We start from the raw sequence: 24,982 nt of genomic DNA, 5'->3' as shown, positions 1-24,982 counted from the left end.
GATTTGTATAGATTGTCTTATTCAGGCAGAGTTTCAAAGAGGCTGTGAAGAGCTATAGTCATTTCCAAAAGTGATAAATAATTTGTAGGAAAACTGCCCGTCCCCAGTCGCAAATTCACAAAGATTATCATTCAATCCTCTTTATCAATCGTTTGGGATTTCTATTCAGAATTCCTCAATGACACTGAACCAGTTTCGCTGCAGCAGTTTCCTAATTGGTAAAGTTTTAGTTGAAGAAAAGGGCATGGTCTATACGCACGGTTAAGAGTAAATACAGCATCCACGCACGGCTCAAAAGCCCCGCCCTAACGGCCAAAAATATAATTGCAGGTAATCCGCATCCAGTAGCGGCAAAAATGAAACAAACCGCTAGGGGGCCTCAATGATACGCGGAGATTACTTGACTTGACCTTATTTGGGATCCACAATTAGCACAATGAATGTAGCTATTCTTCCTCAATACAACATTAAGCAACACTGTTCCACAATACATAAACACAGGATAACATTAACACACGGTAAAAAAGTTTGAAGATAACAAAAGAATATATGGTTATACAGAAGGTTTTATTCATCAAAAACATGTCATTTTCGTTCATGATGGTCCCTGATTGCCCACCTCGTTATATTCTGCTTTGGAGAAATAATAGTATCCACTGAATGAGGTAACTTGTTCAACGGTCGAAACGATACAAAGACCATCTTGACATTGTCCGGTAATTAATTCTTCTGCAAACCTGACTGATAAACCAGATATTGTTGACGTTAGATTTAAAACTTGAGCTATCGTCGCTACTAAGCAGTCGCATGGTTCTTGGTAACCACTGGGTAGGTTTTAAAAGGACTCCTTTAAATTGCAAAGTGTATCAAATGGAGAAAAGAGCTAGCTGTCACATTCTGACAGATAAGCCCAGGAGTTTTTGAAACACCTTCAAAGAACCCGCGGTATTTGGTTTCTATTTGCACTTCACAACAAAGCTCTGATTGGTTCAAAGATGCGTTTGCTATGGCAACCCTTAAGACGGCGTCTCCTATTGGTCGATGTGTATGACGTCAAAATCATCATTGAGATTCCCGATGCCGTTCTGTGTTGTATTCTGTGATTGGTTGCACGTACCGGTATGCTTTTGTTACTCAGGCTCGGATTGGTGGAGAGGCATCACATGATGCTAATTGGTGTGTTTGCCTTTCATTCGAAAAAGACAATATGGCGAATTTGTAGCTTGGGGTGAAATTTTGTCAACTTTGCAACCACGATTAAGTACTGTGTCGTACGGTAACGCAAGCCCCACTATCGCCGGAGTGGAAGAATATCTTTCTCTGTTGACTGAGCTCGGGTCCGATCGCTCATCACGGCTGCTGTTCAGGTGTTACAGCGGTGGAAGTCGAGTTCTGTTCCGGGTCTTGATCAGCTTGGGCCCCGTCAGTACATCCCTCACCTCGGCTACCAGGAGACCATGGCAGACGAAAACGAGCTCGTCTGTGCTTCAGAATTCATCAAAGGTAAGACCCCACGATCTAAACAACTGACGTAGATGCTAAATTTGCTTCTACAGTGGCCTTTTAGTCGACATTTCCAGTCTTATGATGTTGTGGGACGGCCCAAGTTGGTGGTATAAATTTTGACACCACCGGTTTGACGTAAGTTGGGCACCAAAAACTTCACTGGTGGAACCGAACCGCCCACTCACAACATTTTCAAACCCATATCTGTATACAGATTACTGTAATTTTGAACCACAGGATGGAAATACGGCGTTACAAATATTAATAGAGCATCACGATATAGGTGTTTGTTTGATATTTTAGTGTTACTTTCTTCTGGATTCTTCTTACGTTCTCTTGCTCTTAGCGTAGCCAGAATAAGGTGGTAATTTACAACTCGAGTACAAGGAAATAAAAATTGACTACTGGTATTTCCTTTACCATATCATAACCACCATAGATCGTTAAACTTATCTTCTATTTTAGGCTAGTTATCAGGTATAATTTGTGAAGATTCTATGTTGTTTTTCCAGCATAATCCTCTTCCTCCCTTTGTCTTGATATAATTGATTGAAATGATTACATGTTGTCATCTATAGTAGGTGTCAAATATGCAAGGTGTGAAACAGGAAGATGTGAAAAACTCTTTTGTTTACATTATTGTCTGTAAAAATGGAACCTTGCTTGTCTTGTTGATGCAACATGGTCTCATTTACCAAAGTAAAATTAATCTTAACTTATCAGTAACATTTAGTTTGGCAGTTGGCATCTGGAATTCGGTGATTATATAGGAATTACAAGTGGCAATGATTTGTGATTTTAGTGGTAGATATTATCAATATCATACATATGACATGATCAACTCCTTGGTGAAGTATGTACATTGTAATTCTTGCCTTATCAAAATGTATTACAATTTGAACCAAAACAGGTAAAGATTTTTGTTGTTATAAAAATCTGTCCATGTAAACAGGCACTGACATTTCTGTTTACATTAGACTGATTTTTATTACATCAGAAATCTTAACGATGTATATTTTTCAATCAGAACTTCTGTATGAAGTGTTCTTATCTGTTGTTTTCAGTGTAGACAATATTGTTTTAAATCTCTTTGAGATTATCCATGTTAAACCTTTTCTTCTCAAATCCAGATCGCCTGTACTTCGCTACTCTACGAGGCAAGCCAAGATCCACAGCAAACACACATTATTTCTGTGTGGATGATGAACTGGTGTATGAAAAGTAAGTCATCCTTTTCTCTTTTACGTGTGCTTGGCCTAGAACTTAGTAGAAGTAAAGTATAACCAGTAACAAAAACATAAACGTGACCCAGACTATCAGTATTTTGAGAAGAATCCTTGCACGATAATGTTAATGTAGTTTGCAGGTATTCTTGCTCAGACTGTGCCAGGTAATGTACTGTAAATCTTGAAACTTTCACGATGGTTTTATTTTCATGGGTTTTGCAGTGATCTCTTCACCATGAATTCACGATGCATATCTCCCTTGTATTACTATAACTAATGTACAGTACAGAACTGTATCAACCATGACAACCAAACAGTTAACTCTTTCCCCCTTCTACTGCGAAAAATAAATGAGAGTATATGAATTGAGGTTTATTTTTTTTTAACCCATGGTCTCGTTTCATTTTGTAGCTTCTATGCAGACTTTGGGCCCCTCAACCTGGCTATGGTGTACAGATACTGCTGTAAACTCAACAAGAAACTCAAGGTAGGAAAATATATTTTATATACCTTTTATACATGTTCTTACATGTATGTTTTATGTTGTACTATGGCATGTTTTTTTTATTGGGGCCAGATGAAGTCATAGCTTTTAAAGATTTATGTGTCAAAATTTACCCATTTGAGTTGTGATAGTTTTCCTCAGGTATTTGAAGATATGGCTTCTACAGTATGGCACTAGGGACTCAAAAGTATCCCTGGTAGTCTTGAATTTTCAGGAGTGGTATGCAGGTAGTTGAAATGATTTTACAATAGATTTCAGACCAGTCTTATTGTTTAAATATGCAAAATCTTCGAGCTAACTTTCAGGTATTTCAGTGAAGTGTTACCATATGATGAGGTGACATGCATATCTGATTGGTGTCAAGTAGGTGTTGCGATATGGGGTAAAATTATTGGTTATTTTGTCAGAATAGCCTGGGGCTGGTAACAACCAGCTGTTCCACTTACTGTAATCCCACCCATAAAATTCTAGCCGTTTGTCTTTTGACTTGAAGCATTTTTGACTTTGTTTGGCAAAGGATATGAACTTAGAGCTGTCCACGGTTGATTTAAAGAGGGATACATTTGATGTATTTAAATGTCTATTACAGCTGCCGGTTCCTTTTGGCATGCTTCCAAACCGGTCCCTGGTCGTAAATCGAGCAGGCCCAGGGGTGACAGACAATGGCCAGCACCTGCGCATGTGTTGTGTGTATATACCAACACGACACACATTCCGCCACACAACACAAGATGGCGGAAATAGCGACAGTTTCCCCGGTTGTCACAAAGGTGTTTCAACATGGCATAATTGAATCATGAAGTGATCAAAATGGATAATTAAGCCTAGAGGGGGTGTAATAAGAGCACAGGTTAGGCCAGAGGGAGCGAAGGGTGACCATTCTGTGTCACACAACCATGACGCCCCTTTGTTTACCGTTCATGTATTCAACGCAACACACACAATGTTCTGTAAAAAACGACCGCAAACATGTAGGAATACAGAGTAACTGAGTCGTAGAGTTACTTCCCAGGTGCAAATAGAGCTGTAGGTGATTATAGAGGCCTTGCCCGCCCAGGTTTCAGGTGTTTGTGACAGGTCCATTGTTTGTTCCTGGTAGGACCCTAGTACACCAGTCCAAAGGTCCTTGCAGGTAGTTAACAAACATACGAGGTCGCGGTAGGTTCAGGTGGCCTTATATGTGCCAGGCTGTGGCGTAACGTTTAATCACGCCCATTCACGGACACAGGGTGACGAACGCCCGCCATAGAAAGCCTTGTCCGAACTATTCAAATCACTTTCCCTTTAACAGTTGTTGTGCAAATATTTTGTCAGGATAACTTTACAACACAAATTTAAGCCAGTTGGATATGATGCCAGCCCTCTTGTACCTTTGCTATTGCTGTTACCCTGCCTAGTGTAGGCTAGAGCCACCCTTTAGCAGTGTTACGTGTCACATGCTGTAAACTTTCTCTGGCAACTGAAGAAAACACATTTATAAAGACTTAAAATTAGAATCACAAGTGAAACTAAGCTGTTTTGCTGATGCTACAACTCACAAGTTCCTAGTGGCAGTGAACATAATCATACAAGCTGGAATATTAAAAACTTATTCATTTTCCTACCCTGACATTTACATGAAATGTTTATGTTTTGAGTAGTTTAACAAAGATGAGAGATTTACTTGAAACTGCCCCACATCCTGGTTACTGTGGAATAACATTCTCTTGCTCTTTACATGGCAACAGTTGCCTAGAAATGGGCTTAAACATTTCAGACCTTTAATCCTATTAAAGTGAGGGGTACTTCTGATGATTGGTTTATGCAATCTGCTACATTTATGATTGACACCAGGCCTAAAATTTTAACTAATATCCTACTCTTTGCAGGGTTGGAGTGAAAACTTTATAAACTATATCTTGTAAGACCAGTGTATTTTGCATACTGAACTAAAGACAAGTCTTCATTGTAGTATTAGAAATGCTTTCAACATTAATTATTCAATACATGTATAAATTACATGTTGGTGCAATAGTTTTCATCATAATCCTTGCTTAGTTTCATATGCTATAAAATTTGTTTATGAATACAGGAATATGTTTACATCTCAATTTTGTACAAAAACCATGATTGCTGATAATGATATTATTTTTGCAGTATAGAATCAGCCTTAATATTGCTGGATTACCTAGTATAAATCAGTATAATTTCTAAAACAGATAATCTTGATATTGTCTTTAGATTTCGTCTGTAAGTGGAAACCAAGGGTAGCACTCAGCAACCTAAATTTTTGCTCAGCCAGGGTTGCCCAGTGTGCAACCTGGCTGTTTCAATAGTGTTTCTACTGTTGTAGAAGTTAATGTAACAGTCATGTTTTTTTTTCAGTCTTTCTCTCTAGCAAAGAAGAAGATCGTCCACTACACGAGTTTTGACGCCCGAAAGCGAGCCAACGCCGCGTATCTGATAGGATCCTACGCGGTGAGTACTAGTAAACAAGAACTGAGCACACTTCCAGAAATAGGCTTTAGGTCACATAGCTTGGATAACACCACACTGCCTTGGATCGTCTTCCTTTTGGTCTGGCATGAACTCTGAGACATGGGTTCTAGTCCCAAATATTTCTTGACCTTTACTAGCTAGTTGGCAACGAAAACAGACTTCTCCGTACAGACTGTTTTCTTTGATAGTAGCAGAATGTCACTCAGTCATAGGGCAAAATGACATTCTAATGTCAAAGGTCATATTGAGTCAAGGACGGCTTTGATTGACAGCTGTGCAAATGATTTCATGCTGTAAGATGAAAACAAGTTGTTGTGTAGGGAAGTTGGGCCAAGTTACGAAAACCCTACCTAAAGTTTAGAAATGCCAAATGCATGGAAAAGAAACTCAATTTCACACTGTTTCAAGGCTGTGGTATTCAGTAATACATGTATGTTGTGTACATACTCAGTCAGTTGGCTGATGATAAGTACTTACATATCAGTGGTATACCACAAACCAACAGGATAACTGTCAGGGGGATTATCCCATGTTTGGCTTTTTGTGGTTTTACACTTGGACTTGGTGGCGAGGGGACGTAACAGTGCATGTCTTTATTTGTGGGCATTTTTGGGCAACAAGTTGTATATGTCCAGCCGTGGTAATCTTGAATTTTCTATGATATCTTCATATTCCATTTATGCTCCCAACTACAAAGCTAGAATTCTACTGAATGATAATTGTTAAATATGACACCATACACAGAGAATATGTCTCTATTGTAGAGTTTCTAGGTCAGATCTTCAGTGACATTCTGGTAACCATACAAATCTTTCATGTTATGTCCGACAACGCATGCTAATGATGTAGAAAGTTATTGTTCCTCAGAAAACGGACAGGCTTAACTAGCTTGTTCTGACGCAGATTGGGATGTCATTTGATACATCAGGATTTAAGACCCTACAATAGTCTGTCCCCAGTCTATTACTGCTGACAAAAAGGTATAACACAGTTGGGAAAATTTGCTTGTTGCCTTTCCTCAATTTCCTGTCGAGGTATTTGGGTTTGCCCTCTTTTTTTTTTTTTTAAATAAAAGGCAAAGCAGTGTTAAGAGATTTTATTCAAGACTAGAAGTCATGGAATTTTAAAATTGTCACAGAGATATTATTGAAATATGATTGATGTTCGTTTTGTCATTCATTGGCTTGGCTTCGCTAGCAAAGATTTCAGGGGAGTCCACTTCTGGTACATGCCCTCTGGTGGCTGATGAGTCCCACTCGGGATCTGCAGAGTCGGATTAAGACAAACTGACAATAAATGTTGGTTGAGAACTGGAAATATGAACTGGAAATATGAACTGTTAGAATGTGTATTTCAATGCATTTTGCCCCATTTCATTGGTTATATGCCCTCCTACGGGCATATGGACCATAGAATTCGGCAGAAAAAGGAATAATTTAGCCAGTAGAGTTAGTCCACGGAGATCACACTTTGCCCGTTAAGGAGCCCCAAATGAAACCCTGGCAAATATGAAATATTCTCCCTATAGCCGGCATAGTTAGTCTGGTAGAGACTCAGTTATAGGTGAATTGCCTTCCATTTTTATTAAATCCACATTGCTGTACATTTTTGGTTCCAAAACTTTCCTATCCCTACCACAGAACCATGAGTAAATACGTTTTTGGTACAGTTGCCTGAGGTTTCTAATCAAGGCCAGAATGTTTTTTTATAGATTCCTGCTAAGCTTTAGGTCAAGGCTAACTTCTATTGGCATTTTCCCAAATTGTGATATGTTTCCTACATGATTCTACCACCTGCTACATATAACAGATTTGTAGTAATTGTAGTGTGTTATGGTTATGTGTACCCTGCCACCATGGTCACAGGAAAAGTTATAGCTCTCATTGATACAAAGGAAAGAGGTCCTCAGCTGTTAACTGCGAGATGCGGCACTCTGTCCAGTGCTTTTCCCGCCGAACTGATCCTGTACGATATGTCATCGCCATAGTAACCCATATCGGTGTTGACTTGTGTTTTTCCTCGCAGGATAAGAGCTTTTGAACACTGCCAGTGTGAGACTGTTTTATTTTCAGCAACCTTTAACAGTTTGAAAGGATTTAGCGTAATGAGTGCTATTTTGCACATTTTGGTGTAGTTTTGAATGGTCAGATTTCGGGAAAGAATTAGATTTAGAAATTAGATAATACATACATACATAATATGGTATGTAGTATGTGGATAGGTGTTGGCAAACCAAAAGACAAGTTGGATTATGCACCACCTGGCGGTTTTCTATGGTACTGCAACAGAACTTACGGTTTTTATGTTTCAAATGTGATTGGGGTTGTTGCCTAACCATGTGAAAATAACCATTGTGTCTATTGATGATTCTTAGTATTGACATTTTTCTGCTTCAGTTAATGATTGTGACGAGTTAGTGAACCGACAGAATTAGAGCCTTGTGTATTTATGTGAGCTAAATTATGTACTCTGTTTATGAAGCCAAGCATTAAGGTCTTATTCCACACAGGTAACCTATAAAAGTACCTCCTGTACCACCAAAACATTCCATATTCCAATAATTGTCTGTGCCACTACCTGTTACCATGGATATGAAATACTTGTCAGGTATTTCTGTGGGGATTTAAAAAAAAGCATTATTAAGTATCCAAAAACAACATGCCAAAGGTAAATAGTCTGTGCCTATTGCATTAAGAAAGTAGACACCTTGATATTGTTATTAAACGCAGTGGTCGTTGTAACATGGTTTGATATGGCAACACCTTTATGGTCTAGCCATTCATTTGAAATGAACCGTTATACAGAAGAAAAGCAGCTATGGCTGTTCCCATACCGTATATCGTTATTAATTTAGAAGCATACTAAATTCTACCTGTGCTAGTATGCAACAGTAAACATTATGGTCATTATTACTGGTCAGAATATACTGTATGACAGCTGATTTTACACGATTTACTGTAGGAGTACATGTAAGTTATAGAAAGTACAGTAGATTACCAGGTGGGGAAAATTGATACCTGGATATTGCCACAGCAAAACTGGCCATGTGATCTGTCACTTGACACCGTGGGTCCATTAAGTTTTCATGGCTGGAAAACAGTTGGCCTACCTGGACGCAATCGCCACTATATCGTATAACCACCAAGCGATATATTTAGAATTAATACAAAAATTTGCTGGCCCTTTTTTTTATCTGAACAGACTGAGGTATTTTTAAGTGGTCATCAAATTTGAGCGGGGTTATGGCAAATTGGAAAATGGGAATAAAATCCACTATGATTATGGGACTATAAACAATGGTGATAACTAAAGCAGGGTTATTATATTACATATGTCCTTGACACATAGCTTTACTGTTAATCTTTTTAGCATCTAGGACAAGAAGAAGACAAACATTATCATTCATAGGTTTCAAAAAATGACAGAGGAATAGAGAACTCACTAGAGGCATATGTGTAGTGCGACGCAATTACTGATTAAAAACAGTAACATGTCAGTCAAGAATTTGCAAAATTTGAGAGAATAACTCTATAGTAGGAAAAGATTTATACCCATAATGTACAGTCCCCAATGCAGCATTATTGGATTAGATTGGCATATGTGCTTGCCCCATGCTGTTGTATGATTCGCTGTGTTTATAATCCACTTAGCAGAGAGGTGTGGCTTTAGCTTACACCCTCCCCAGCCCAAGGGCTCAGGGCAACAAGCTAGTAATTATCACACCTATGTCAGTCACACCAATACAACACACTTGTCTGGCTTCATTAAATTCTTCCCTAGTTTTTACGTGTTTCTAGGTTCACAAAAGATAAAGTCTAACCATCCTTATACTGTAGATCTCGAAACATTCACGGTGGATTTAATTCTGTGTTTTTTGCAGTGTCCTCTCTACCGCAAATTTGACACTGCGAATCTGCTTTTCCAATGTATTAGTACTTTTACAAAATTGTTGTAGCCGTGCATTTAAACAGCGAAAACCTCTTTTCCCCTCCCACCACGAAATAAAACCACAGTGATGGGAAACTAAATGAATGAACAGAACCATCGATAGCTACTAAATTTGTCAAAAGAGGAAAGAAGGAGTATTGCTGTTTTATAGCTGAGTGCCTTTCTCTCCCTGAATTTAATTTCATTGCCTGAGGTTAGGTTGTTAGCTAGTAACGCCAACATTTAATGACCTGATAAAGGTGTGTGTAATTCCTCGCTAAATGTAAGATTAGAAGGTCAACGGCCTTTACATAGGTTGCATTGTCTGTGCAAAGAGGCAAAAATGTTACTTAACAAGAACCTTTCAATCATGACTGTCAAACAAAAATACCACAGGCTTCCTGCAAGTCAGGAATACTTTTCTTCTTGTGGTTGAAAACAGGAAATAGTTTTGTTTACTTTCCTAAATACCCTTTTAGTAGTCTTTGTGAGGGCCAACTGTGGTGGAAGCAAGAATAGTGTAACAACGTCCTTGGTTGAAGTGAATGACAACTTTCTCATATAATGTACACCTTTCTCCAAATGAATCGGTAGCCCTAAAAATTCTAAACATGAATGTCGTTTAATGACTCTGAGTGAGACAATTTACAATGTGAAATGAATTAGAAGTATAAGACTCTTGTTTTAGATGAGTTATGAATGCAGACATTTTACCTTTGGAGTCTTTAAGGAACTGAACTGTGTAAAACTTGCCCTGAGCTTTAGAATGCATTTTTAGTTCTTGTTTCATTTATCTAAGAACGGTGGGAAGCTAGTTTGACCTAACGTCCTCTTTAGTTTTACCCAGAAGATTTTGAATCCTACAACTGTCAATACATAGTAAACATTGTTATTGTTGGGTTGCCATGGTAAAAACGACCTGAATTCCATCAGGTTTACCCAGGCAACCAAGACGTCACAGTATCCAGCCTCCCCGTTTCGCCTTGTTGGTCTGCGCAAACGGAAACGCCGCAGTTTGTTTTGTTAAGTGCACACGGATTGTGAAAGAGTTGGTCACTTAGTGGACGGTAGAGTGATGGGGATCCCTTTGTTGTGTAAGGATTAAAATGCAGTGGTTGCTAATAATAGAAACACTGATCATGGTATGTTGTATATAGCATAGGCCCAGGATAGGTCGGACAATGTTCTGTTTATTGAAAAGATTGGGATATATTTTGGCAATGTACGGAAAATACAAATGTGTCCAGTTCACATATAACTGGCGTGCCACAGTACCAGGGTTGACTAGTTTTAGCGTGACAGTGTTTGTATTTCCTGGTTAGGGACACAACGTTAACACCTTTGGTTACACTGGTCTATATTTTGGGTCACCTGCTTTTGCCTTTTGTTCACTGATCACTATTCTGAGGTAGAAAAGCTGAAGCCTTGGATTAGAAGAAAGGACATCCGTACACCTTGCTATCAGTCCTTGAGAACGCTTTAGTTAAGTGCTTTTTAAAGATTCTGACAATGGATAAAGATGATCCGTGTGAAGGGAAGTAAACTGATCTGTGGCAGAGACAGCTTGCCTGTGTACTTGTCACAACAAGTTGGCTTTATGCGTTTGTATGTTTGTGATGATTCTTGAAATAAAAAAACATAAGTGTTGAAGTTGATACATAAATGTGTAGATATGCAAGTTATTATTGTTACTTCGAAGAAGAGAAAATATTTAGTATATTGATACACACTAAATGTTGGAATGACTTTGATTGTAAAAAAATACTTCTGCCATGCACAGATCATCTACCTGAAGATGACCCCAGAGGAGGCCTACAGACCACTTGTCAGCGGAAACAACCCCCCTTTCCTACCTTTCAGGTGAGTGGTACAGTCCTCAGTATGCACGGCAGTAAATCTAACTGCAATATGGCAACATATGCGAGCCAACGCAAGATATTTCCTCTCCATCAGTGACCCTATGTCTTCAGCATGGTTGCCAGTACGTGCAATAAATGTAAAAATCATGTGTAGTCAGTGGTTAGATATACAAAAATGTTTGCTTATACAGCATTGCCTTACCGATTGTGAAATATTTTATTGTCAAAAACCAAGCTAGGAAACAAGTCTTTAATTTTTCATAGCCCGAGAGAGAGTACCAGACGTACATTATAAGTGGGTTAGGTAGGAAGGAACCCCTTACCCCATGGTACAGTTTGATTGATGGTGTATTGACCCAGAGCTCCATAGATAGACTCCAGTGTACACTCCACCATCTGTTACAGCTAACAGTGAAGTGCACAGAAGGGATTATACACAAAGTGACATTTCCACGTGTCATTCTAGACGTTAAGAGGATTTCTGTAATATTTGCTCTGCACTTGAACTACATATTTCCCAATCTAATTAAGCTAAAACTTCATTAGTAATGCGAGGTTGCTAGGAAATATAATGTAGTGAACACGGTATGTTTTTCAGCAGTGTGTCAACTAAAGATCTAGGCATTGTGTTATTTCTGTGTTTCAAATAGGGATATCAAAATTCATTGTTGGGAGATGTGTACAATTGGTGCACCTAAGCTAAAAATGAAGGTACACAGAAAGAATATTGGGCGCACAATAGAACCTTTATGTATATGTACGTAGCCCACAAAATTACCTAGCTGCACCGGTGAACCAGTGACCAAAAATTAGGTGCGCAGCTCCAGTTTCTTTGTGTACAAATTAAAGTGCGTATGCAACATCAATCCCTGACAGGCACGTGATAGTGGTTAGGAGAATTGTGACGAAATTTTGGTGCAAACATATTTTTTTGTGCTAAAAGGCCCCTCTACAGCCGGAATATTCAGCCAATAGTATTTGATGACTCTGCCAACAATGAAACGTTGCTTGTATATTTGCAGGGATGCGTCCTTTGGTGCTTGTACATACAATCTCAACCTCATTGATGCTCTCCATGGAGTGTACCGGGTAGGAACTGTTCTAGTCTGTCACACTGGGGAAAGGGGGAACCAGAGATCTCTACATTATACTGTGCTGGTCTCAAGCTGACTACTACAAGTTGCCTGTTTCAAGTAGAACCAAGATATTGAAACTTTGTTGTTTTCTTTCAGTAACACCACTTGTAAAACAAAAGATGTTTTCAAAAATAATGTATGAAATCAATGGCCACAAATTGCTTCAGACACTTGGCAGTGAGTGATTGTAATGTCTACTTAAACAGTAGATGATTCAAAACATCTTGTTTGCAGTGATTTCTGGCAAGCCCCACAATCCACAAGTCAAATTTACATTATGACGCACAAAGATTGAAGTCTCATTGTATTCTGTCCAAATCCATAGTCTAACCGAGAAACGCTTTGGAGTGCAAGTGTCACATTTTTCGTTTTGTTAACAGAACACGTTTTTCCAAGCAAACCTTTTAAAAGCCATTTGGAACTTTTCCAAGATTTACTTTGCTAGGAGGCAGCAAAGAGGCCAAGTTGAGTCTGCAGTATGACTATGAGTGTGAGATCTCTGGACCCCCCTCCCCCATTTTACTACAACATGTTCTGATCTATGTGGTGTATATTCCCCCCACAGGGATGCCTCATTCGGACCATGTACATTTAAAGTAACTGTGTTAGACTGTCTGCACGGAATCGACAAGGTAGGGCACCCTGGTCACCCCTGCTGTAGAATGGTATGACTCATCTTTCTGTCAGGTGTCTGACTTTGGAAGAGTCCATGCTACAGTAAGGGGTGGTTCAGGAAGAGTGCTTGCCTTTTCCCTGTCTGCTGTGCTTATGCTGTCATTTACTGTACATCTTGAAACGTTTGTGGTGATTTGTTTTCGTGGTTTTCACAGTGGCCTGTTTTGAAACAGAATGCCTATTTTGAAACAGAATTGTTTCAACCACGAATTTAAAACACCATAAAACATATTTTCCTTCCTACGCAAAATTGAGTCTCTGCAAAAATAAATCAATTTACAGTGGTTACGAAAAAGAAAACAAAAAAACTGTTAACATAAGGCTTTTCTTGGAGAAACAAATGCAAATTTTGAAATTGAAAAAAAAAAGTATTTTACAAATTTGTATTCTTCCTTTTCATTTGTGCCCAAGGGCTCTGTACTGAATGTCATTTCTTACTTACATAGTGTTTTTCCATGCCATACCTTTTTGTCCTGGTTGTCCTTTTGTTTGCTTTATCCTGTCTAACCATTTGTTGATTTATTTTTAGTTTGTGTTATTTCTAGTTTCTATTCTTGTACATTTTTTGTCATAGATAATGTCTGTCGAGATTAATTTCAGCCTGTGGCAATATGGATACTACTTTGAAACTTTCTGTCATTAATCAAGCCTTTCTTTGTGTTATACAGGCTCTACAAAATGGCTTTATCAACTTTGAGACCTTCGATGTGGACGAATATGAACATTATGAGGTAAGCACAAATGATATAAAAAAAAAAACTGAATTAGAGAGAACAATTTGTCTTCATCATAGTTTGTTGTTACCACCATCTATGGGAATACAGTTTTTTGTTTCAGTGCTTCCTGCACTTGTGATAAATACAGTAATCATAAGCATACAGAAGGGAAATCGTATGCTTTGTCACAAGCTAATCTGTGTGTATTCTTGTTCTTACAGAAAGTAGAAAATGGAGATTTCAACTGGATAGTGCCCAACAAGTTTCTAGCATTCTCAGGTCCCCATCCCAAGAGCAAAATAGAAAATGGTAAGTCCTTGATTAGCATTGCCTCCTATCATATGTGTAAGGTACTGCAGTATATTATATCCTGAATTACAGTATCATATTTTTTGCTTGACAAGTTTTATATCAATACTTCCTGTAGACTCTTTGTAATACTGCATGACAGATACTTATCCATGTAATGGTGCTTTTGAATAAAACACTTATTTTCTAAAACCCGCTCTAGGCTACCCACTTCACGCGCCCGAAGCATACTTCCCGTATTTCCGGAAGCACAACGTCACTACGATCATCCGCCTCAACAAGAAGATCTACGATGCCCGCCGATTCACGGACGCGGGCTTCGACCACTACGACCTGTTCTTTGTGGACGGGAGCACGCCCAGCGATAGCATAGTTAGAAGATTCATTCAGATCTGTGAAAACGCAGAGGGAGCTATAGCTGTCCACTGTAAAGGTACGTTTAAAAAAAAGAATAAGCAACTTGTATAACAAACTTTAGACTCACGCCAAGCCAACCTTCCCATTCTGCCAGTTTCCAGTTACACCATTTTCCACCTCACATCCTGTCACTCTACACTATTCAAAAAGCTACAGTCACGCACACACCAAGACAAACAAACACACACACAAACTGAAACCAATACAGTATGTCCATTTTCTCAGATATAAAAACATCACGTCTTCATACCAAACTGTAGGATGTTGACCTCATTTTTTTTCACCCTCCCCTTCCAGCTGGTCTCGGCCGGACAGGCACCCTGATTGGCTGTTACATGATGAAGCACTTTCGCTTCACGGCTGGCGAGTGTATCTCCTACATCAGAATATGCCGTCCTGGGTCCATCATCGGGCCACAGCAGCACTGGCTGGAGGAGTAAGTCTTCTTTTCTTATTCTTCAAGAATCAGATTTGTCTATCTTCTTGGTATGAACGTAGATAAAGCAGTCAACAACACTATAAGACCTAGTTAACTTCTTATTATAAGAAACAAACACATACCCACAATGTAATGCATGTACAGTATATAGCCTGGTATCTAAACCTATTTTATATGCCTTTGTCCCCTTTGGTCAGCGTTGCATAAAAGTAACGGCCGCTGTATACAATCTCTCTGTATCAAGCTATATACAGGATTATATTAACCTTATATTATGCAAACAGGATCTTATATACACTTATATTCTGGTGACATGCTGAATACACACTTTGTTACCTCATACACAATGTAAATTTGATGTAACTTTTTAACTTTCTCCCTGCTGCCTAACTCTAACCATTAGGGAATGGGTGCAAAACGGCTACTTCAGTCTGCTAAAGGTTAAAAAAAGTATAGATGGAAAGTAGCAACTGTCTTGAAATACTAAATTGTAGACATTAGTAATATAGGAGGTAATAGTAGTGGTGTGTTCTTATTGTTTTCTTGGGTCTTTCTCTAGACAACAAGCCAAGATGTGGGTGCAGGGAGACATCTTCAGGGCCAAACAGAAGGAGAACAAGCTGAAGGACAGGGCGACCGTGTCCCGTATCCTGTCCGGGGTGGACGACATCTCTATCCAGGACACTGACCGTGCCTACCACAGCAACGACTACGCAGACTATGAGGAGGTACGTGGCTTTGTTTCCCCCGACTGTTTTTGTTTGTATCTTTTTAAAATCCTTGTCAGTTGTTAGTAGCTTGTTCAGTGTAGTAGGCAACACTTCTGCAATGATCTATTATTAACTCAAGTTTGAATTGTTCTTGTTCTTGTTGTTGACATCTATCTTGCTGCCCCTCGGTTATCAAATTCAAAGGTGCAAAACTCCCAAACTGAAGCAGAATCGGGCGTTTATTTCTGTGAGAGTTTCTTCTTCATGGAAAGAGAAGAACTTTTTATTCAGATGTATGTACAGTAAAACCCTTAACTGTTTAGGAAAGCAAGGACAATACAATGAGATAGATATGGGAAAATAATTTTTCATTTGCAGTATAGATTGATGTATTTCCCATTTTACTTCTAGGAGTATGTGCCACCCGTCACGCGGAGCAGCCTGTCCATGACGCAAGGCGACAAACTGCGGCAGATCAAAGCCCGCAAACACCCGCGGTCTGCAAGCACAGGCGCCATCAAGTCAGTACCGTCCTCTTTCTGTCGGGCTTTAATACACCTTAACTGAAGCGTTGTGTTTTTGGCAAGGCTTAAAGGTTCTTTGGTGGTTTAGATATTGCACAAGATTTGAGGCTAACTTTTAAGAAGGTATAAATTTTTCCTTGTGATTGGTCCCCTCTTGACCAATCAGGAGATAGAGATTGGTCAATTTGTGACCAATTGGATGCATCAAAATGTGCCACTCTCAATGCACAGTTGCACTAGTAAGATAGATTTTCTTTTGTATGTGTGAAGCACTTGGATGTGACATGCTTTGCTGTGTGAACTAAAAACCCCTAGATTTTGTTTCACCGATATTCTAACAATTAATACGCATTTTGTTCTCTAACTATTTCTGACATTTTCCATTAACAAGCTTGTTCGTATCTCCACCTGTGGTTTGCTTCAGTGCATGTTTGCAGTGGTAAATTTTATCCTGTAAATCCTTTTATGTATCGTTAATGGTCTTTTTTTCTTCCATCTCCCTTGTCTTCTTGCATGCAGATTGGACGACGCCAAAATGCATTCTAGGTCATCATCTCAACCCTTTAGGTACTGAAATATTCCTCATCTTATTCCTTTTGATATACCACATCATGTGATGAAATGGTTATCCCCTTGTTAGAGGCACATCATGTATAAGGTAATGAACCACCCCTTAACATGCCACATCATGTGTGTATGTATGTTTGAGATTCTTAGAAGTTAGAGAATTGCTCAAGAAAGAAGCTATGGTTGGATTGCTATGATATTCAGTACATGGTTAGGTATGGACCCATTGAAAAAAGCAGATTTTTGGGCCCCCTGGCTGCTTTTTTGGTACTGCAGTAAAAGTGTATTTTTTGTGTTTTGCTATTTCTGACTTCTATGACTGATTTCAGTGTGTCCCTTTCCTCTAGGATATCGTCCAATAACAGCCAAGGTGTCATGTCCCCCCTAAAGTCTTCCAAAGTCAGCTCCAGTTCCTCCGTCATCAAGCGTACGACACGAAGCACGGCCAGTACCGCCACCGCAGCGTTAAAAAGGTACGAGAAAACACGGGACACAGGATTCCTCCAGTCTCCTCATTGAAGTGCCAGTGAAATGAAAATTTCTCTATTATTCATGTAAAAAATTGGTCTTTTCTGAGAACATTTATGTAAATATCTTTGTCTTCTTTGGTGGGACAAATTGTAACGTGACAGAAAGGACTCTTACATCAGCTAGTATGGCTAGGAGTCCTTTTCGATGACGTCACGATCCGTAAAGCTAATTTGTCCCACCAAAGAGCATGCTTTAGACAATTAATTTGAAGCTACACGTCAAGTGTTTTAGAAAAGATCAAATTTTTACGTAAATGATGTGGGAAATTTCATTTGACTGGCTTTGAAGGCAGCACCAATTTATTCTAACAGAGTCTAAGAGGAAAGTACCTTTCATTGTTAAGTTTGAGGGAGTGACTATTGTCAGATGTAATTTTTCCTCCCATTCTTCTGTCTTCATCTTTACCTCTCTTTACTTTAGGATTTCTAAGAACCAAGGAAATAAATTGATGTGGCCTAAAGTCAAACAAAAAGAGCTGAAAACACATGGATATCAGTGTTCTCACCAGGATTTTTTCACAGTGTAGGGGTAAGGTACGGAAGTCCAACTTTGCGCGGCGCAAGTCACTCACGGAGTGCCAAAGCCATGATAACAGTTGGGAATCTGGCATCTTCCCGCACAAAATTTTGAAATTCGTAACCAAATAAAACACTATTTACTGCATTTTGAGGGATAGATTTTGTGAATTGAAGTTTTTTCCTGTCACAGACTCATTCTAAAGCCAAATAAGAACTTTTTATAAGATTTATGAAGGTTCTTCCCAGAATGAAACACCCCTATGCTGGTTGAAACACAGCATCGGGGTCCAGATCACAGCATCGGGGGTTCAGATTACAGCATCAGGGGCCCCTATGCTGAAAAGGCCTGGCGAGAACACTGGATATGAAAATGCTTGTCTTTCTGTTGGTGCTAGTAGATAGCATTCTGTACTTGCAAATGTTGCATTCACTTTGTGTGCATTTCTTTTGTTCTTATTTCTGCATAGTCTGTTTTCTTTTTAGATATTACTGCCATGTCATCATATTGTTTTTCTTTCCTTCTTGGTTTCTTCTGTTTTCTTCCTGTCTTCCCCTTCAGAGTTGGTTATTCACACTTATCTGAACATTCCTTGCTCTCGTCTGAAACTCCTCGCTCGTATTCCACTTGCATTCGTAACTCGCATTCTGTTAAAAGCTACTCTCTTCCATTGTTTGCAAGGAAGGAATACCGTAGATATTTGGAGCGAACTAATCCCTTGAAGAAGTACTGGTAACATGCATTATCTCTCGCACTGTACACACCCACCCCTAAAAGTGCAGTGGGCATTACCAGAACTCTTGCCTTGTCAAGAGTGGGATTGGAATGGTCAACCATTTTAAAGGGGGGATGGACCAGTGCTGTATTCTTTGCATGTATAGATAGCATTTTGGTATGCATGTGCGTGGAGGTGTGTTGAATAGGAATTTAAGAATATACAAGATTCTAAAACTGATGTAGAGAGTTACCTTATACAATGACAAGAAAGAGATGCATGGTTTATGTGTTATACGACAAATATTTCTAAACTTGCATGTATCTGTGAAGGAAGTGGTTAACACTATCTTTACTCAATGTTTGTAATCTTCCTTTGTCTGTGTGTTGCCACTCTTTGCCTGTAGCCCATGCAAGGCTGTGCACGTCTAAGCTTCCCAGCAGTAGTGGTAAATGGTATGCCTCTCAACACCTAATGCAGTCCTCTATCTTCTTGACCTGTTGTCCTGTCACCCCTGTTTTCAGGAATGGACTGTGTCATGTGATGTTTGGGACAGTCCATTCCCACCAGGGGCGTGAAGGGTGACAGGTCTAGGTGTAAAGGGACATCATTAACACTGTGTCTTCCCCCTCCTCACCCTGTCCCCCCCCTCTAGCTCTCTCCGTCTTGCTTCATCCCAACCCATCATACATCACCGGCGAAAAGACCGAGACCGTATCCACAAGTCCATGGAGAAAACGGACGAAATCAAAGTGGCCGAATTGTCCCGGGGGAACAATAAACTGTCAGATATAACCGCCGCTGATTTCCGGGGCTCGCCCGTCATCAAATATAACACCCGAAGCACTAATGCAGTAAGTCTGTGTGTAGATGCCGGCACTGGGGGCTGATGGAAATTTGGGCTGTTCTATTTAATTGAAGTGCACAGGGAGGGAAACAGCTGCCACTCCCTCCTTCCCTCCAGTGCCGCAGCCTTTGCTTGCTGTTTGCTTTGAAGTGCATGGGTGGTCCCAGTGGGGAGGGGGGCTATATGTATGAAACACGGAAATCTACATAGTTTTCCCTTTGATCTGTGTTACAAGTGTTCTGACTCCAGTTATACAAGGAGACATTGGCCCGGTTTACACACACATTTTTGAGTCGACTTCGAGTCAACTCAGGACTGTGCATGGAGAACCCTAGGCCACTCAAGTAGCGTTTGCTAGTAGAAAACTCCATTTGATCAGCCAAAAGCTCCACACACACAGCCCCAAGTCGACTCGTATGTAAATTGTGCCTTAGCCTCAGAAACTCTTGGGCTTTATGTACAGCCGTGCTGGATGATGTGTACAATGTCTTGAGACATATTATCCTGGGAACATTTTAACCTACCAGGCTTGCTGCTTTCCAAAGCAATTGGTCCAAACAGGCAGTCAGCCAGTCACAGTTTCTTTGTGTTGAACCGAAAACTTCCGTCAAAACACCAACACAGATGGGTGTCATCGCTAACACTGTTTTGACGTATCGTTGTGTTTGGTTGTTCAGTGTACACTAACTGTAACCCACAAGAAACCAATGTGCGTTGTGCACTTCCATTTCGTATCACCTCTCAATACAAAGTAAACCATCCCCACTGAGGGTTTGGTTGAAGGGTTAAAATTTGGGGCTTTGTTGTTTTCCGAAATATCTTCAGTATGCAGCTTTGTGTTTGTGTGTGTTAGTGTGGTGTGCAGTTTGATTGTGACATGTTTTGTGACTTGCTGTGTTGCTTTGTGGTGTTGTGTGAGGAAAATAATCCCCAAGATGTCATTCGGTGCCACTCAGTTTTCAAAAGTGGGAAGACTGACATTTTGTCATCATATGTTCTACTTGAATGTGTTGTTTTCTCTGTTGCTATATTTCTTATTGACCACCTTCTAGACCAAAGTTTACCATTAGTCTTTGGCAGGCAACATTTTGCTTTGCCCCTTTTTTTCAGGAGTTGCTTGTTGAATGCCATTACAAATACATTACTTTGTTCCTACCTCTTGTTTCTGATATAGTACTGTTCTTTAACAGTTTTTTAGGACTTATTAACAGGAATGCATTTTGTTTTCAGATAAAAGAGTCTTTATTTAGACTGCAAAAACTGCTCTTGCTTCTAACTTCTAACTTAATTGTTGAGTTTGACTGAGTGTAGCGTGAAATACAGATAATTGGATTAACACAACACTTGTCTGGTTGTATTCCTCTGACATGAGTTTTTCTTCTTTCTTCACAGCCGCTCAAGCCAACGCATACATACTACTAGAGCCTCCCTCCACCATTAGATGTCAACATCATGGGGACAGGGGGATTGTGGGTAAAGCAGTGCACCGTGGGTAGTGCACCACACATTTTTGGTAGAAAAATGACTGCACGAATTAAGCACAAACTTTGAGGGTAATTTTTAATTGGGGCTAGGGAAAGGGGATTATATGACTATTACAATTGTGTAAAACAGCAAGTTGAATTACAAACCGATGCCTTAGGTAGTGTAAGGTTGGGGTATGAATGGCTGAAATACGCACTCCCTGTCAACAATAACAATAACAACAACAAGACTTGGGAGAATGTATTTCAGCTAGCCAATCCCATACTTTGTAAGTAAGATTTGATGGTACCACCATCCAAAAGTTCTGTATATTTTAGGTGGTCAGAAAGGAGAAGTTGCACTTTGATCCAATGTTGGCTGTGCATGTTTTTAGATGGAGTAGAAGCATGGCCCATGGGATGCATTTGTACATTTTTAAGCTGCTAGTTAGGACAACATCAGTCCTTTGGTTTGCAAATGACACAGAATTTTATGAAAATCTTAAAGTATGAACATTTTTAACCAAATTTCTATTGAAACAGAAACGAAAAAAAATTTGATATGATCTCATGATAAAATCCTCAACATTAAAAAAAAAGGATTTCAACCGAAATTTCTATGAACCTTTGTAATACTGATTGATATGTGATTATAAATCATAATATTTTGTGTCAACACCTAGAAATTTAAGGGTTCCAGAATAAAACTTGTATACCCAATCATCACTACATGAACGTTCTGAAAATTTGATGAAAAGTAAAAAAAATTATCCTTTGTGTCAGCAAACCCAGGATTTGTCCAAGCAGCTTGAAAAGGGAGAAGAATTATAAAAAGCAATAATTATGTCCAGAAAAAGATATATCTATAAGACTGGTGCATGGTATGTTTGAGTGTACAGCACAGTAGATACAATTTGTACAAGACACTCAGAAATGTTTGAATTCACATGTACAGGAGTCGATTTTCACTATAACAAGTACAGCAACCAATGACGAGCCTTCGGCACGACTTGTAGAGGGCTTGACCCCAGGTTTCCACGGATTCCGTTCCCCATATATGGCCATTCTGTCAGAATCGACAGCAAATTACTCTGATTCTGTGCATCCCAATCCGAGTTAGTTAAACCAGGGTGCATACCTGGTTTTCCAAGTACTTTACAAACAAATCTCTGCACTTGTAACTTTGGTAAGAATTTCTACTGGGAGTTTGTAGGTTAAGGCCTAATATTGACCATGACTGCAGACCATGCCGTGATCTATGCACCTATAACATTGATAACACTTAGGGGGAGTAAACTATACTGTTGTATACGTATGAAACATTACATACGATAAGGTATGTATCTGATAATGGTATAATTGTAGGCCATTGTTTTATACAAAAACAAAGTGATGTAAATGACAAAAACAATATTGTCTATTTTTGTATAGAAAAAAATCACAAATTTGCGAAATTAAGGTGGAGAGCACTTAATTGTACTTAATTAGTCATGTTGTAATGGGGGGAAATTATGCGTGTTGCCACTGACAATAGGGAAGTACAGGTGTTCTTTTAGTAGACCATTCTAAATTTTTTATTCTAAATTATTGTTATGAGAATTCAAAAATGTAAACTCTTAGATTGGTTTGATGTCTGTTTAGAGCGATTGTTTTTGGTCTGGATCTTGTGAGGCTCATAAGGGGTTTTCGAACATGGTGATGCTTGTGTACACTTACCAGTGATTAAAGGTGGTGCATGGGGGGCACCCAAGAGATATTGTACAGTAATACTGTAGTAGAGGTTTAATGATATAAAGCCCAAAATAGAAGTAAGTGAAAGGCATTTTCTTACTCAATTGGCTGTACCTTGTTTTAATATTTAATCGTGCAAAGGTGCACAAAATGTAAAACTCAAGCATAATCATAATCTTAGCTTGATTTTAGAGTTATAAGGGACCAATTATTATTCAGAATTCCTTGATTTTAGATCTTATTTTGTGAATTTTTAAGTGCTCGTGTTTTGAAACGAAGGGTTGCATTGGCTGTGTTTGCTTGTCATTGCATCTAAGTGTAGTTTTGCACCAATTAGAGGGAGTAGATATAGGCAGCTAGTGAATATGTGTGTAGTGTGGTTTTCGTTTGTTGATGTCTTTTTTTCCACTTTTCGGACATCCTATATCTGTAGTGTACTCAGATTTGCCTTATGACTTGACTTTTGTTGAAATGCTTTGCAGAAGTAACTTACAAACAAGCCTCTTTGCTATCTGGATAAGTTCTACTTAGTTCTCATTGGACAAGTGGGATTTGTTTGTTTGCGTATTTTCAGCTTTGCTACCGATCAAAAGGATACTGGAAATTCATATTGTGGTAAAATTCTGCAGTAAATAAAGGTCACTGACATAAAACCACAGGTCCAAAAGTTTAGGGGTAAAGGAGGCAAATATAAGTACCCAAATTTGGTTATTAGTTGCAAATTACATTAAGTGCTACTTATCAATTATTAGACATATGACTTAACTGTAACCATTCAGCAACTGGTCTCCCAAAAAATCAAGATCAGTATGTGCACTTCTCTCAGAATGTAAGCTTTGAAATAAGGCAGGTAACAAACTATTGTTTACTGTTCACCATGACATTGTATAGACCTTTCTCACGCGGCGGACATGATAGAATGAAAACGAGGCCCTTGTGGCAAACATTAGACCGATCCTAACTGTCAATCACAATTACCAGTTTAGCCAATGATTACCTGATAATAAGACAATCGACCAATGAGGAAGTGGCTGCATGACCGTCAAATATTTGCATTTCTATGTTTTTATTTTACATTTGTACGTTTTGACAGGAGGGCGGAGACTATGGGATCGGCCAACGAAGCTCTAAATTGCTGCATCTTTTTTGTGCATTATATTAGTTGTGATATTGATACTTGGATATCATATTTTAAAACTTAATGTATTTTAGGAGGAAAACTATATCTGTACATTATTTTTGCTTCTTTGCCTCATTGGCCTCGTCTTCATTCTATCATGTCCGCCGCGTGAGAGAGGTGTATTGTGAGAAATGACCAGTTGCATCGCCCCCCTCCCATGTCGTCATGGTAACAAGATTGGTGTGGGTATGTGCCGCCTTGTTTGAGTGCAGCCTTGTGTTCATTATATTAACGACATTTTTATTAGTTTTAGAGTCACACATACTAATTTTTTTCTGAAAACAACACCGATCAGTTCTGTAAATTGTCTCTAAGAAATGGATGTACCTAAACATAAATGTGAAAATGGTATATACTTTTGTGTGTGTATATAATCAATTATCATAATTTCATATAAGTATGTCTTATCTAAAACCAAAATTATGTGTTTTTAGGTGTTTTACTCTGGTTTTATCGAGAGATTTATTACTAGTTATTGTTTATTACATACATGTATGTATGTATGTTTGTTTCAAATACCAAAACCCTGTACATTCAATAAATTACAGCAATGACTTGAAAGAGTGGTGTCTGTCGTTTACTTGCCTGATGACTTAGGAAAGTTTTATCTATTTGTTCATCCAACTACTAGTATTTAATATTAGCTTAGATCGTCTTAAACTATCTTAGCAAATGAAGTCATAGGACATAGCTATCTATACATGAAGACTTTAACTGACTCTTACTGTTACAGTACGTCCAGAGTCTTGGTAACATTACTTATATAGAACTCGACATTAGATTGACCTTGGGAAATTAGCTTTTACAAAAGACATTAATTTATATATTGAAAATTAACTTTTGGATAAAGATTTTTTGTTATATATGGCCAATTCCACTTTTAGAAGAAGTTCAAATACAACATTTTCATAGGTTGCCTTTCCTTGTAAACTAAATGTTGGCCTATTGGTTATACTGATGGTTCCTGATTTACATATTTCATCATGAATGCACAACGTTCGGGGG

General features: G+C 38.9%; 1 protein-coding gene across 4 annotated transcripts; it reads left to right on the top strand.

Annotated features, from left to right (window-relative positions):
- The first annotated feature begins 1,169 nt into the window (after window positions 1-1,169).
- On the top strand, window positions 1,170-24,538 carry LOC136444208 (dual specificity protein phosphatase CDC14AB-like). 4 transcript variants are annotated; one of them, XM_066441714.1, is made up of 16 exons: window positions 1,170-1,503; window positions 2,637-2,727; window positions 3,144-3,219; window positions 5,602-5,694; window positions 11,423-11,502; window positions 13,203-13,269; window positions 13,981-14,043; window positions 14,250-14,337; window positions 14,540-14,770; window positions 15,052-15,190; window positions 15,753-15,921; window positions 16,315-16,424; window positions 16,947-16,994; window positions 17,342-17,467; window positions 19,412-19,610; window positions 20,996-24,538. In XM_066441714.1, the coding sequence occupies exons 1-16, from the start codon at window positions 1,458-1,460 to the stop codon at window positions 21,023-21,025; spliced, it is 1,656 nt and encodes a 551-aa protein (XP_066297811.1). In that variant the 5' UTR covers window positions 1,170-1,457; the 3' UTR covers window positions 21,026-24,538. The 4 variants fall into 4 exon arrangements, with proteins under 4 accessions (XP_066297811.1, XP_066297812.1, XP_066297810.1 ...); XM_066441713.1 differs by lacking the exon at window positions 13,203-13,269 and adding an exon at window positions 12,524-12,590 and having other exon boundaries at window positions 1,171-1,503; XM_066441715.1 differs by lacking the exons at window positions 13,203-13,269; window positions 16,947-16,994 and adding an exon at window positions 12,524-12,590.
- The last annotated feature ends 444 nt before the right edge of the window (window positions 24,539-24,982 follow it).

This window comes from Branchiostoma lanceolatum, chromosome 11 (assembly GCF_035083965.1).
Source record: "Branchiostoma lanceolatum isolate klBraLanc5 chromosome 11, klBraLanc5.hap2, whole genome shotgun sequence".
Classification (NCBI taxonomy): domain Eukaryota; kingdom Metazoa; phylum Chordata; class Leptocardii; order Amphioxiformes; family Branchiostomatidae; genus Branchiostoma; species Branchiostoma lanceolatum.
This window is presented reverse-complemented; position numbering and strand designations above follow the sequence as displayed.

Bases quoted from the DNA above. Each gene is read 5' to 3' on its own strand.
- LOC136444208 (XM_066441714.1), top strand. From the start codon at position 1,458: ATGGCAGACGAAAACGAGCTCGTCTGTGCTTCAGAATTCATCAAAG. The intron at 14,044-14,249 runs GTAAGCACAAAT...TTGTTCTTACAG, and splicing joins ACGAATATGAACATTATGAG to AAAGTAGAAAATGGAGATTT. The intron at 15,922-16,314 runs GTACGTGGCTTT...TTTTACTTCTAG, and splicing joins ACTACGCAGACTATGAGGAG to GAGTATGTGCCACCCGTCAC.